This window comes from Leuciscus leuciscus (genome assembly GCF_965113295.1).
Source record: "Leuciscus leuciscus genome assembly, chromosome: 2".
In the NCBI taxonomy this organism is placed as follows: Eukaryota; Metazoa; Chordata; class Actinopteri; order Cypriniformes; family Leuciscidae; genus Leuciscus; species Leuciscus leuciscus.
The window spans coordinates 62,492,313-62,506,507 of NC_138726.1; the positions used below are offsets into that span (position 1 = coordinate 62,492,313).

Consider the following 14,195-nt stretch of genomic DNA (forward strand, 5'->3'; position numbering starts at 1 on the left):
CTTCAAACACAATTACACTTTCAGATGTTAATATTGTCTGAATGATTATGTACAGTGAACTCATGCTGCTGTTCAGATACTAAATGAATTGTCATATTTTACTCCAAAATGAATCTGGGAATGTTTGAGTTTTTCTATGTGTTTCTTCCTCAGAAATGGACCAAACTCTATATTTGATTCTTCTTCTCATTGGTGAGTGTGTTTATGGTTTATAGTTTCATCAGGTTTGACCCTGTTATGAAAAGCATTAAATCAAACGCTCTCTCTTTCACAGCTCTCTGCTCCGTATCTGAATGTGTTCAGCGTCAGTATCACTTTATAAACGTGAACAAGACCTGGACTGAAGCTCAGAGATTCTGCAGAGAGAATTACACAGATCTGGCCACCGTTGACAACATGAACGACATGAACGAGCTGAAGAAGAGTGTGAATGATAGAGGTGTTCAGGATATCTGGATTGGGCTGAAGAGGAAATGGCAGTGGCCTTCAGGTGAACCTGCGCTCTATCTGAACTGGGGATTTGGACAACCTGATGGCAGAGATGAGTGTGCAATGATGAGAAATGGAGAATGGCATGATTGGCCATGTAGTAACAGCCTGACCTTCATCTGCAGTTCATCTAACAGTAAGTGCAGCTCCATACAATCACAATACACATTCATTTATAAAAGATACACCATATTCTGTACTGTAAAATCTAATTAGTTAGACTTACTTAAAAGCATACAAACCGATTGGCTTAAACAAATCAAGTAAAGTGAAATAGGGAATAGTATGTTGTACTGACAAAAGCTTAGTTAGAATAGTTCAGGTACACAAGAGTTCCAGTAACTAAAAAAGAACCGAGAGTACTTGATAATTGACATGGCTACTGGACAACCTGAAGGCAGAGATGAGTGTGCTAGGATGAGAAATGGACAATTTCATGATTTGTCATGTAGTGATACTCGTCATTTCATCTGCAACAGTAAGTGCAGCTATTTACAATTACAACCATTCATTTATTGATGCACCATATATATAACGGCTCCAGAACGTCTTCTACTAACACACACACACAGTATTAACGGTAACACTTTATATTACGACCCGCAAACAACTGCGTAAGTAAACCGAAAATACGGTGTACGTTTCTGTAATTATAGTATACTTCCGTGTAAGTATAAGGGAACAATATGTTAAGTTTTGGGTAATAAAGGGGTACAACCAGATATACAAGCAAATTATTTATAATGTAATTATTTTAAAACTAACAGGTACCTATTCTGTTAATATATTCCAGGCAAAAATTGTACGTCTGTTGTATATAAAGGTTTTTATCACATTTCTAGCAAAATATGTTGTTGTGCAATGTAGTTACAGGGTAATTTTGACATCTGTGGGTTGTAAATTAAACTTGGCTGTATGTAAGCACAGTATGATAAAATGTTTATTTATTGGCTTTTCTTACTAAACTACTTAACGTCAAGCCAAAAAAAAAAGTTTATGCTATGATTTTAATTTAGAACGTACCATGTAGTACTTAGTACTTACATTATCACTTTGTATTGCAATGACACTTAAATGTCAGGGCAAATATACTGTGTAATTAAAAGGTATTTTTTGTTTTGTTTTCTTAATACGAGTACCTTTCTCTGTAATTACTGTGCAAATAGTGTTGTTTCGTATTGTTACATAGTAAGTAGTGTTTGTTACCCGTTTCAACTGTGTATTTACAGGGTAAGTGTAACTCCTGCGGGCTGTAAATTAAAGTGGCGCTTGTTACCCCCTTGTTCTGTGTAGTTACAGGGTAAGTGCAGTAAATATACAATAAAGGATCCCATTTAATTTCTGACTTTTATTTTACAAAAAAATTTCAAAACACTTTTTCATCTTAATAAAACATTGTCTTTTCTACAGTATACTAAAACAACAAAGTAACCCATTATACCGCGCCCACAGACACACACACACAATACACAAGACGAGAGAGAGACAGTGGATTCATGAACTGTGACAGTACCCCCTCCCCTAGGAACGCCTCCTGGCGGACTTACCTGTCGATTGTAATCATCGATCAGGGAGTGATCCAGAATGCCCCTAGCAGGAACCCAACTTCTCTCCTCCGGACCGTAACCCTCCCAGTCCACCAAGTACTGGAATCCGCGTCCCCTCCTTCTCAAATTCAGAATACGGTTAACCGAATATGTTGGTTCCCCATCTACGAGACGCGGCGGGGGAGGAACCGGGACCGGCGGATTAATGCGTGCATAAAACACAGGTTTTATTTTTGACACATGGAGGGCGGGATGAATTCTCCTGTACGCAGGAGGAAGTTTGAGTCGGACAGTCACCGGACTAATGATTTTGGTGACAGTGAACGGGCCAATAAATTTAGGAGCCAGTTTGTTAGATACGGATCGGAGAGGAATGTTCTTACTAGAAAGCCACACTTTTTGACCAACGACGTATACGGGAGGCTTCGACCTGTGGCGATCGGCCTTAGCCTTGGTGCGCACCCCCACCTGGAGAAGAGTCTCACGGGCTCTGTTCCAGGTGTGACGGCACCTCTGGATGAAGGCGTGAGCGGAGGAGACCGCGACTTCGGATTCCATACTGGGAAAAACTGGTGGCTGGTAACCTACACTACATTCAAACGGAGAGAGGCCCGTGGATGACACTGGTAACGAATTGTGGGCGTACTCCACCATCGAGAGTTGTTGACTCCAGGAGGAAGGATTCTTGGTGACCAAACATCGCAACACTCTCTCCAAATCTTGGTTGGCTCTCTCGGTTTGTCCATTGCTTTGGGGATGAAACTCCAAAGATAAACTGACGCTCGCCCCCAGTAGTTTACAAAACTCTTGCCAAAATTTGGACACAAATTGGGGACCCCTGTCAGAAACCACGTCCATCGGGAGGCCATGTAAACGAAAGACGTGATCTATAACAGTTACCGCTGTCTCCTTGGCGGAGGGTAATTTAGGCAAGGGAATAAAATGAGCCGCCTTCGAGAACCGGTCCATGACGGTCAAAACGACCGTCTTGCCCTGGGAGGGCGGAAATAAAATCTAGTGCGATGTGGGACCAGGGTCTTGAAGGGACTGACAGCGGTTGGAGTAACCCATCTGGGGGTCGATTGGAAGTCTTACCAGTGGCACAAACCGAGCAAGCCAAGACAAAACTGCCGATGTCGCGAGCCATTAATGGCCACCAGAATCGTTGCTTTACTAAAAAACCTGTGCAGTTGACCCCTGGATGACATGCTATGCTGGAACTGTGTCCCCACAGAATGACGTCGGTCCGATACCCCTCTGGCACAAACAAACAATTCGGTGGGCAATCGGGCGGAGGAGTTACCCCTTCTAAGGCCGACATGACCTTCGATTCGATCTCCCACCTGAGAGTGGAGACAAATAGGGTCTCGGGTAAAATACACTCGGGAGTGGAAAAAATAAACCAGCCAAATCAGCATATTTTTATCAGCATAATTTTTGTTGTTTTTGAACAATTATTGTATTTATTGTTTACTAGCAGTGTCTATGAAAGGTTTTACTGGATGGATGTGTGGATACAGATCATGGGTGCAAGTGCGCCACATACACATTTAGCTCGTGTGCGTGTATTATGGTTAAAACAAATGTTTTGTAGAGATTTAATGCGTTTGTACCAGCTATTATGGCAACCCCTAACTGCACAAATTATGCCGGTGTTCCTGGATTTCATCAAGGTGATAATTTTAAGAATATTTTGTGATTTAAAAGTATAATAATTTTTGCAATGTGCACAAAGTTAATGGTGCTGTTATACTAAGAGGCTTTTCTATTATTTTTATCCATCCTCTATTAGCCTGGGAAAACCCAGACAACTTCCGGCAAAATTAGATATGCTCTGCAAGTAGTCTGGCAAAGAGCTCATTCAAGCCCATTTCTAATCCCTCGAAATCGTGGCACCAATCAGAAACGTTGGGGCGGGCTTTACACGATGACGATCGCTCTGATTGGTTTTAGGTCCATCCAATTGCGCAGGCCAGGCGCAGCAACTTTTAAATGCATTATTATATTAAAATTGCAAACACATGAGGACAGTCTCCATGAAAGACCCACTGGCAGATGAACGTGCTACTACATTTCTCTCCGAAACGGTAGGAAATGAAATTATATTTAATAGAGGATTTTAACTGTGACAAGATGATTGACAGGGCAGTTTACGTGACAGGATGCACGCGACAGATCCGTCCGATAAAGATGACGAAGTAGTGTGTCCCAAAGCTTGCCTACTTTTTTGCAACACATTCAAAAGTAAATACCTTTTCTTCACAAAAAGAGTGCATACTTTTATGGCGTAGTGTAACTTAGGCGAATTGGGACGCAGCATATGGCTTTACACGATGACGATCGCTCTGATTGGTTTTAGGTCTATCCAATTGTGCCCAGAGGCATTTGAGCGACATCCGTTGGTGACGCCCCTTTGGAAATGAGTTATTAATGAAGCTTTGCCAGACCATAACTCAGTTACTACTGAGAATGGTCTGGTTTTAACCAGGCTAATCCTCTATATCACTTATCCTAGGCTAAATAAAAGAAACACACTTCTTTATTGCTGTACAGTCCAACAGCAGTATAAAATATAGCCTTTAGTAAATTAAAACCTATTAAAGGGCAGGTTTAATGGTATTTGATGCATTCTGATGTATTAGCACAGTTGAAGAGTTGGATTACTCATGCTAAACATTGGCAAAGGTTAAAAAAAAGAAGTTAGAGTATTTCTAGGCCAAACTCACACCTCCTCTTTCCTTATTTTTTTTTTTAAATCACTTTTAACAGAAAACATGATGTACCTTATAAAACAAGTTGATAGTCAAATTCAGGTACATGTCTTGACTGAGCAGTGTTTACTGCTTTTGTTAATAAATGTAGAGTTTTTTTCTAGGTTTTTGTGTTTATTTTTCAAGTACCGTATTTTCCGGACTATAAGTCACACTTTTTTTCATAGTTTGGCTGGTCCTGCGACTTATATTCAGGTGCGACTTATATATCAAAATTAATTCAGACTGAGATGAACCAAGAGAAAACATTACCGTCTACAGCCGCGAGAGGGCGCTCTAGTTGGCGGAGTTATTCAGAAGCGACACCATATGAAGAAAATTCAATGGATTCAGTGATGTGGAATGAGATCGCGGGAGCTTGGTGAACTTGTTTACTGGTAACTTGCTTGTTGGACTCCCTGGCTTATGTTAATTTAGCCTATTCAGCTTCCCAGGTATATGTTCTTTATGCTATTGTGTAGCTGAATAACTGTTAATGTGCTGCGTTAACATACCGGACACCTACTCAGCCTGTTGTTCTGTGTGCTACTGTGTAGTTAAATAACTTGCCTTTCCAGATTAAATGTCTGTTCTTGGTCTTGGATTTTGTGAAATAAATTTCTAAATAAATGCGACTTATACTCCAGTGCGACTTATATATGTTTTTTTCCTCTTCATGACGCATTTTTTGACTGATGCGACTTAAGGCGGCCGCACACCGGACGCGCAGCTCAGCGCCGCGCCGCGCCGCGCCACGTCTAGGACAACTGTCACCTGAAAATCCGATAACATCAGCAATTTTCTGATTTCTGTAAATAAACATAAAACTAAATGTATATTGCAGCACAGGGTGAAGTCCGTATATACATTAACTACGATTTGAGACACACACATGTACATTTTATATAAAACTATGTAAATGGCGCTCTGTGGCGCGGCAGGATTTTGAACACGGTCCTGAGCCGTCGCGGACAGACGGCGTAAGGCGCCGCCGGTGTGTGTACTCTCATAGAGAATAGTGTGTTCGAATTTAAAAGACATGGTGCTGCGCGGCGCGCCGCCGAGCCGCGCGTCCGGTGTGCGACCCCCTTTATACTCCGGAGCGACTTATAGTCTGGAAAATACGGTAGTCTTATAGACCCTTGATGCACCACTTTTGTTATATTCATTAGAAGCTACTCTATTTATACCTTAGCTTTCTAAACTGCATGTTTTCATGCAGCTTAATATATGATATGATCTGTACTGTTATAACATGTATATACCCGCTGTATAGTCTTAAAGGTGATCTAAGTAACTTTTTTTACCTTAACGGAACAGCTTCGGAGTCAGTGGAATGGTTATATTACTTATTTCGGGTTGAATGGTGGTGGTTTCGCAACCCCCTGGTGCCCGAGAGCGGAAAAAACTCACTTGCAACTTTGGGCCGGCGGGCTCTAAAAATACTTTATTTTTAACAACAGGAGATAAAGAATTTACAAACGTGTGGAGAGCCGAAACATTTCAGCACTCGGACAGCGCCGTGAGTGTTTTAAAAGCATTACCGGTACTTAAAAATGTTTCTCATCTCATCATATCCAGAGGTACAAAGTAATCATATACAATAAATCCGTGGGGTAGCATTTAAAAAAACATTTAAAAATAGATGCAATATTTACATTTGTTTAAAGCAAAACATTTAATTACTTACCAGGCTACAGGTGAAGCAGCTCTTTACGCCTTCTAACATCTCGTAATCGGTCCTCATTTATGTCCAAGAGACTCAATAATAATCTTTTACATTTTAATCCTTTAATTTTTCATATTATAAAAAGGGTTGTGTGCTGCTGCGCATCCATGTGTGATAAGCAAACGCGCATTGTCGTCCCGTAATACTAATGCGCTCATTAAATAACAAAAACAATATGGCGCCATTGACTTTAGACTTTAGAGCAGGTTTTAGTTGATCAATGGTGTAGTCTATTTTTGTTGCCTCAAAATAGCAACGCACCAACAATGTGCCTGAACACACCTCATTTTCAGACCATGGGCGCAAAATTGGGCACAAATGCATTTGCTGTTTAAACAACATGGTGCAAAACGTGAAAATGATCATTGCGCCGGGTTGAAACTAGCAAAAGACACTTGCGTCCGGGTGTATGATAGGGCCGTCACTGTTTATGTGATACCCAAAAAATTATTGGTGTACTAGTGCAACCTTTTTAGATATTCTACTAACTACATTTCTGTACTTGTGATTACAGGTGACAATAGTGTCATGAATCGGGCTCTTTCCTCTTTCTCATCTCTCTCTCTTGCTTCCTCTCCTGTGCTGCGTTCCAAACCGCATACTCAATGAGTAGGTACTTAATTTCAATAAGTACTTACTTAACGAGCGCTAAAAGAGTAGGTACTTTATAGCCAGATCTCGTTGAGTATGAATGCGAACCGGACATCTGCCATGTTGACGTTATCATGTGACCTACGACGCGTTATCACAAGAGCCACAACTTGAAAAATTTGAACGACACGTTTAATTCATCTATCTGTAAATATCTTGATATTGATTAAACTTGCTCATTTTGTGGTCTTTTTGAAGAAACTGCTGCCCATTTATTTTGTGAATACATTTAGGGTTGATTTAAGTTCTTATATTTAACCCTACTAATGTGACCCACCGTTATATCCTTAACGATATAATTTATTTTTATTACAAAATCCCCAAATTGTCATCTCTTGAATATGTTGTTAATTTCTTTATTTTATATCCAAACATTTTCATCCACAAGCAAAAGTGGCAAACTGCTTTATGTTTTCCTCTTTTTCTTGCTGAATTTAACTCTCGTTTCATCCCTCAGGCCTATAAATAACAAAAAATAATTTTTGAAGTGTATTATAACTAATTATTTAAGAAAATATATATTACGATATTCAACCTTGTAGGTTCTTTTTTCCTGTGTATAAAATCTCATATTATGTATGCAAACCCATGATTGATATATGTGTGTGTATATATATATATATATATATATATACACACATACCTCATAACACCAGTAACTCGACAGCCCTACCTAGAACGGTTTTCTCCAGCGTTTGTAATGTCTGCACAAAAGAGATGGGCAGCTGTGTGAAGATTCGCCTTTAGAGAAAACTGTTGATTTTATACTCGAAAAATTTAAGTATAATGATATTAAATATGAATATTACCCCAGAATGAATTGCATTGCTATCCCACCCCAAAACATACAATAATAACAACGATAAATGCTGACCAATACTTAATTATATTACTTTTTACTGAAAATAATTCAATAAAACAAACAAAATGTAATGTGTCATATGACATAGCTATGCATGAATACACTCTAGATGTGTATAGTGAACATATCTACATTTTCATTCAAACAATAAATAAAGCATTAATTAAATAATTATATTTTATTTACTGACAACAATGAGAAATATTAATAAATTAGTAAAAGAATGAATCAAAGTCACCATCACACAATAAACAAATGCATATACAAGTCAACACATGAAACAAAGCTTTATTCAAACTACAATCATGTATGTATGTAGGCTACAGGCACTGAACCCCACATCCTTCTGCCGTCTCAACACAGCGGTTCCCATTCTGCAGCTTTATTCTGATGAATCAGCTGACCGCCAGAGATGAGCCGTGCTTTCGTGCCTGAGGTTGTTGCGTGATGCGTTGTGCTTCACAATCTGAGGGCAGGTGGAGTGATGGAAGGTCTCTCCATGGCACCATCTCCAGGATTCAGCTCTGGGCTCCTCATCCTCAGTGCTCACACCAGCCTGCTGACATTTCAGATCCTACAAAAATGCACAAACATAACACAAAAACAGTCATTTTAACCGCACAATGTCATTTGATTTCAGTATTATTTAGAAGACAAAAACGTTGTTTTTCACAAATGCCGCCATCATCTTCCCTCGCAGGTCCTGCTCCACCACAAAAGATCTGCAGCAAATGCACAGAAATCAAGAATCAGAAAAGTGCTGTAATAGCTCTGTTTGAAATTACAATAATTAAAATTAACTACAACTTAATATTTAAATAGTTGTTGTTGTTATTCATTTCTGTAGTATACTCACTCAAAGCCTTTGATGGCAGCATTCAGCTTCATGAGCCACTCTCCACTGGATAAACACACATCTGTTCATCTGTCCCTGTAACATCCAGACAAGATTCACATTACATCTGTGATTTATGAGCTCAACACTACATTTACATGTTGAGGTTGTTTTAACTTTTTATCCAACATAAATGTTCCTCAATTTATCAACATAATGGACAAATAAAATAGATAACTTATGTTTAGTTACTTTATAGATTTGTTCTAGCACACATTCATCACTCAGATGTCTATTTCATGTAGTGATGTGCTCTTCTGCAACTTACTGAAGATTTTCCTGTCAGATGTAAATAGACATTTAAAATAAGCGTCTTTAAGATGTATATGGTTTATGTAAATCCACTTTAGAGACGTAACTTACGTGTCCTTACTGGAGCTCCCCTGTTAGCTAACGTTATACATAATAAAACGTGTCTTTACAGCAAAATCACAACTATACTACACTGTGTAACGTCTTTACACCTTCAACAATTCAACAGTTTACTCTACCGTAGTTCAACACATGCAATTTTAACACAAGGAACCATGTTTACTCACATTTGAAAGCACCCGCGTCGCTGATCTCCGCGATGTTTGATAATGACGTGTCCTCTCGCGTGGCCTCCTGGGATAGAAGAGTATCCACGGATCAGCACTCAAAATCTGTGTGGAAGCAGTAAGCCATCCGGGAACTTCTCGCCTACTCTTTTATGAATACTGATGTTTCGAACGTACTGCTTCCTTCACGTACTGTTTTCGCCTACTATATAGTAGGAAAGTAGGCATATTCGAACGCACTTAAGCCCGAATCTCGCGATAATTAGTACGTCACCCAGGTAATTCTCGCCTACTCTTTTGGATTCGTACATACTTTTTCGCTCGCCAACTCTTTTTCCCATACTAAATAGTACGGAAGTATGCGGTTTGGAACGCAGCCCTGGTCTTTTTCCTCCTTACACCATTTCCCCGTTTCTTTTCTCTCGCTCAGCTGTTCTCTATCTCATCATCTCGTTAACGCTCACACCTGTTCTCTCTTCCTACTGATTTCTTTCCCTATTTCTTCTCCCTCTTTTCCTTTGTTCCCTGCCAGAGTATTACCTGATATGTGTTACGTACCTGATGTTTCTCTATCGTTTACCAGTCTTGTCGTGTCCAGTGTGGTATATGCTGTCTCCTGATTATTACTTCTGATCATCATCTGCTTGCCTGCCTCTGGCTGTCGGTTCCAACTATTGTTTGAAGCTACTCATCCGCTACTTGGACCCTTCTCCGCACCCTGGTGGGATTTCCAGTACCTAACCTGCGGACTTCAGTTGCCTTTTTCCTTAAAGAGACTTTCTGTTTGAACTGTTTTTGCCTGTCGGCACCTGTGTTCTGATTTTGCCTATCAGCGCTTCTGAGTTTATTAAAGAGACATTTAATCTGCCTTTGCGTTTGGGTTCTCTCTCTCCAACTCTCATCATGACAAATAGCATCAGATGGGGAACAGTTTTCTGTTCCTACTTATACCCCAGGGACAACTCTGCAGTCCTATGCCAAGGACCTACAGCAATTTGTGGCCTCCTGTCCCCAACTTTGGAAGAAAATTGAGGACATGAAAAAAGAAAATAAGCCGCTACCTATAAAAAATAAGTTCCGGCATTGATTTTTTTTTTGTGTACAATTTGTTTAAACCAATTGTTTGTTTTCTCTGTTCAACTGTTGGCGATTATTGTTATTTATACACGTTGTACAGTGTAATTTCAAGATTATTTCTGTTCTGTTTACAGTTTGTACAGTGTTGATGTCATTTCAACATTGTGATTGTTTATTGTTAAATTTGTTTTAATCAATGTTTTTGGTTTAAATTGTGCTACTGTTCTTTTACAAGTACTAATTTAGAAATTTGTTGATAATGCTAATGGTGAAGCTAGGTTTGTCTGTTTCAGCATACTGGTTTAATGTTGTATTTACCCTGTAACTACACAGAACAAGGGGGTAACAAGCGCCACTTTAATTTACAGCCCGCAGGAGTTACACTTACCCTGTAACTACACAGTTGAAACGGGTAACAAACACTACTTACTATGTAACAATACGAAACAACACTATTTGCACAGTAATTACAGAGAAAGGTACTCGTATTAAGAAAACAAAACAAAAACCTTTTAATTACACAGTATATTTGCCCTGACATTTAAGTGTCATTGCAATACAATGTGATAATGTAAGTACTAAGTACTACATGGTACATTCTAAATTAAAATCATAGCAGAAACCATTTTTTTGGGGGGGCTTAACGTTAAGTAGTTTAGTAAGAAAAGCCAATAAATTCAATTTTTATCATACTTTATATACAACAGACGTACAATTTTTGCCTGGAATATATTAACAGAATAGGTACCTGTTAGTTTTAAAATAATTACATTATAAATAATTAGCTTGTATATCTGGTTGTACCCCTTTATTACCCAAAACTTAACATATTGTTCCCTTATACCTACACGGAAGTACACTATAATTACAGAAATGTACATCGTAATTTCGGTTTACTTACGAAGTCCTTTGCAGGTTGTATATCTGCTTCTTACCCCTTTATTACCCAAAACTTAATTATTGTTCCCTTATACCTACACGGAAGTACACTATAATTACAGAAACGTACACCATCATTTTGGTTTACTTACGCAGTAGTTTGCGGGTCGTAATATAAAGTGTTACCGTATTAACTTATAAATTAAAGGTGGGGAATGTTACTTCAGAGAGGCCAGCAATATCAAGCTAGCTTTGAAAGCATGAGATCCCACTCTCCCTTCAGAGTCTCCAAACCCACGGCTCCTTTAAAACACAAGCACACACACAGCAGAGTCGGCTAAGCACCAAGAGAGACAGCGTTAAATTACCTCATGACTCATAAACACAATAAAATTACAATAATAGTATGAACGCAGAATAAGCCCGTTGTTTTGGTTCAGGAGGAACTGTAAAAGACGACAGCTGTGTGTTTGTGGCGCTCAGTGACTGTGTGTTTCTGCAAAGCCTTACAGAACGCACTGATGATGTGTGCCGTCTGCGCAGAAGGTGCATATGCAATGATTTATCAACATTAAAACACAAAGAATATAATTTTTTTCAGGTATGCTAGTTTTCATTTGCATATCTTAAGTGTAGAAAAATATATAAATCCAGAGGTTTTGTAGACAAATTTGCAAATGTTTTAAATTTCGATTTTTGGGCTATGTGTAATATAAATAAATAAATAAATGCTTAAAAAGAACAATACTCAAACGTTATGTATACTGATAAACTGTTTGCAGATATTCTCTTTGTCAAGTATCCTTGGTCAATTTGTTTTTAAGCCAGATTACAAAACTAACTCAAACCCCTATTGTTACAAAAATGATAATTAAGGTAAATTATTGACTGACTGTATTCAAATGAGTAAAACAGATAAGTATTATTACTCACATCATCACTATGCCTCCTTTTCAGATATCTGAAAAATGCCACTAAATTAAGCAGCCTTTTCATGCTAAAATGCTAAAACTGTTTTATCTTCAATCATGGAGGTCTGCACAATCGGGCCGTTTTGTCTATGGTGCACACTAGGGATGTTTGGACCCCAATATATATATATATATATATATTTTTTTTTTTTTTTTTTAAAGAAGGCCTTAAACACTTTATTATCTTTTACCTTTATAGTTGTAGACTAAATTTAGTTTAAAGAAGATATAGCCTACATTTCTCTTTTTCATTAAGGGAGATATGGAAAATATGCCATGCTTTAGTTTAGTGGAGGATTTCTGTCCCCTAGTGGAAAACATCTCAGGTTACGACTGTAACCCATGTTCCCTGAGAAGGGAACGAGACACTGTGTCGTTGAAAACGACTCTTTGGGGACGCTCCCTTAGCGTGCGCTTCTGAAGTATGAATGAAACTAATCCAATCCTGATTGGTGTTGCGTCATGACGTAACATGTGACGGCATAACCGGATGCATAAAAGTGACGCCGGCACTAAGTATGGTAACCCATACTTGGAATTTGACCTCTGCATTTAACCCATCCAAGTTAATGCACACACATTAGGAGCAGAGTAGTGAGTAGTTAACACACACACACTGCAAACGTGGATACACACACCCAGAGCAGCGGGCAGCCTTTTGTGTGGCGCCCGGGGAGCGATTAGGGGTTAGGTGCCTTGCTCAAGGGCACCTCAGTCATTTCCCACTGGTTCTGGAATCGAACCAGCAACCTTCGGGTTACCAGTTCAACTCCCTAACCACTAGGCCATGACTGCCCCTAGCAAGCCGCTCCGAGGCATCAAGGGCCGTGGCAAGACGACGCAGTGTCTCATTCCCTTCTCAGGGAACATGGGTTACAGTCGTAACCCGAGACGTTTTCCACTAGGGGACAGAAATCCACGGTTTGCTGGGCAGCGCCGGCTTTAAGCGAAGATGCCGCTTCAGGAGAAAGATAGCTCGCTAAAGCTTCCTCCATCTGCGGCATCTTGCCATAACCCGCCTCTCTCGCACCCACCATATTCGAATAATCATATAATGAATGTGATGAGATACGTGAAGAGTGGGGTTTTTCCCAGGATCTAGAGATCTCTTTATGAAGATCTGGGAAAAACGGTAAGCCCCGGCGCTGAGGTTGTGATCTGTGCTGCTGGAATCTCTCCTCTAGCTTGCTTCGACGAGTATCATCCTGCTTATCTTGTGGCTAGCTGATGTTGAGTCTGGCCACAGCACGCGTCGCAACCTCTACCAGCTCCTCATAAGCGGGAACATGAGCCAGCGAGTGTGACTTATGTTCCTCGCTTCCGATGCTGAGCACATCCACTTCCTCAGAAGCAGATAGCTCGAGCATCGGGCACTCGTCACGGGCAGAAGAAGCCGCATCGCGGGCGTCTGCGCCGTGAACGAGCGTTATAGAATCTGCGGATGATGAACGAGAAAGTGCCTCGGCAGTCTTCAGTCGATCTAAGCTGCCGCGCCGCCTCAACGGACGTGGGACCTGAACCTGGCCATCATTATTGAAAACAGCCAAGCGGGAGCACAGCACTCTAATAGGGAGTGCTTCACAGTGTTCACAGGCAGCCCCCTCGAGAGCCTGTGCATGCTGCGCTCCTAAACAATACACACACAACTGATGCGTGTCCCCACCCGTGAGATATATAGGGCAGGGTTGCACACACTTCGTGTATTGTTCACTCGCCATACTTATAGGGTTTTTGCAACACCAAATAAGACAGACAGTTTCACAGAGAGCGAAAGCTAATGTGTGTGTGTGCCGGCGTCACTTTTAT

General features: G+C 40.0%; 1 protein-coding gene and 1 long non-coding RNA gene across 2 annotated transcripts in view; one reads left to right on the plus strand and one right to left on the minus strand.

The window, feature by feature from the left end:
- The first annotated feature begins 773 nt into the window (after positions 1-773).
- LOC309492466 (C-type mannose receptor 2-like) overlaps positions 774-14,195 on the plus strand; it is a 177,235-nt gene continuing 163,813 nt past the window's right edge. Inside the window, exon 1 of the mRNA XM_082161467.1 lies at positions 774-967. Within this exon, the coding sequence (XP_082017593.1) occupies positions 865-967 (103 nt within the window). The 5' untranslated portion in view covers positions 774-864. The remainder of the gene's footprint in view (positions 968-14,195) is intronic.
- Positions 8,389-9,832, minus strand: LOC309492552. The gene is made up of 3 exons (XR_014203574.1): positions 9,463-9,832; positions 8,885-8,959; positions 8,389-8,750 (listed from the first exon to the last, which is right to left on the minus strand). It is a non-coding gene; the product is annotated as an uncharacterized lncRNA (long non-coding RNA).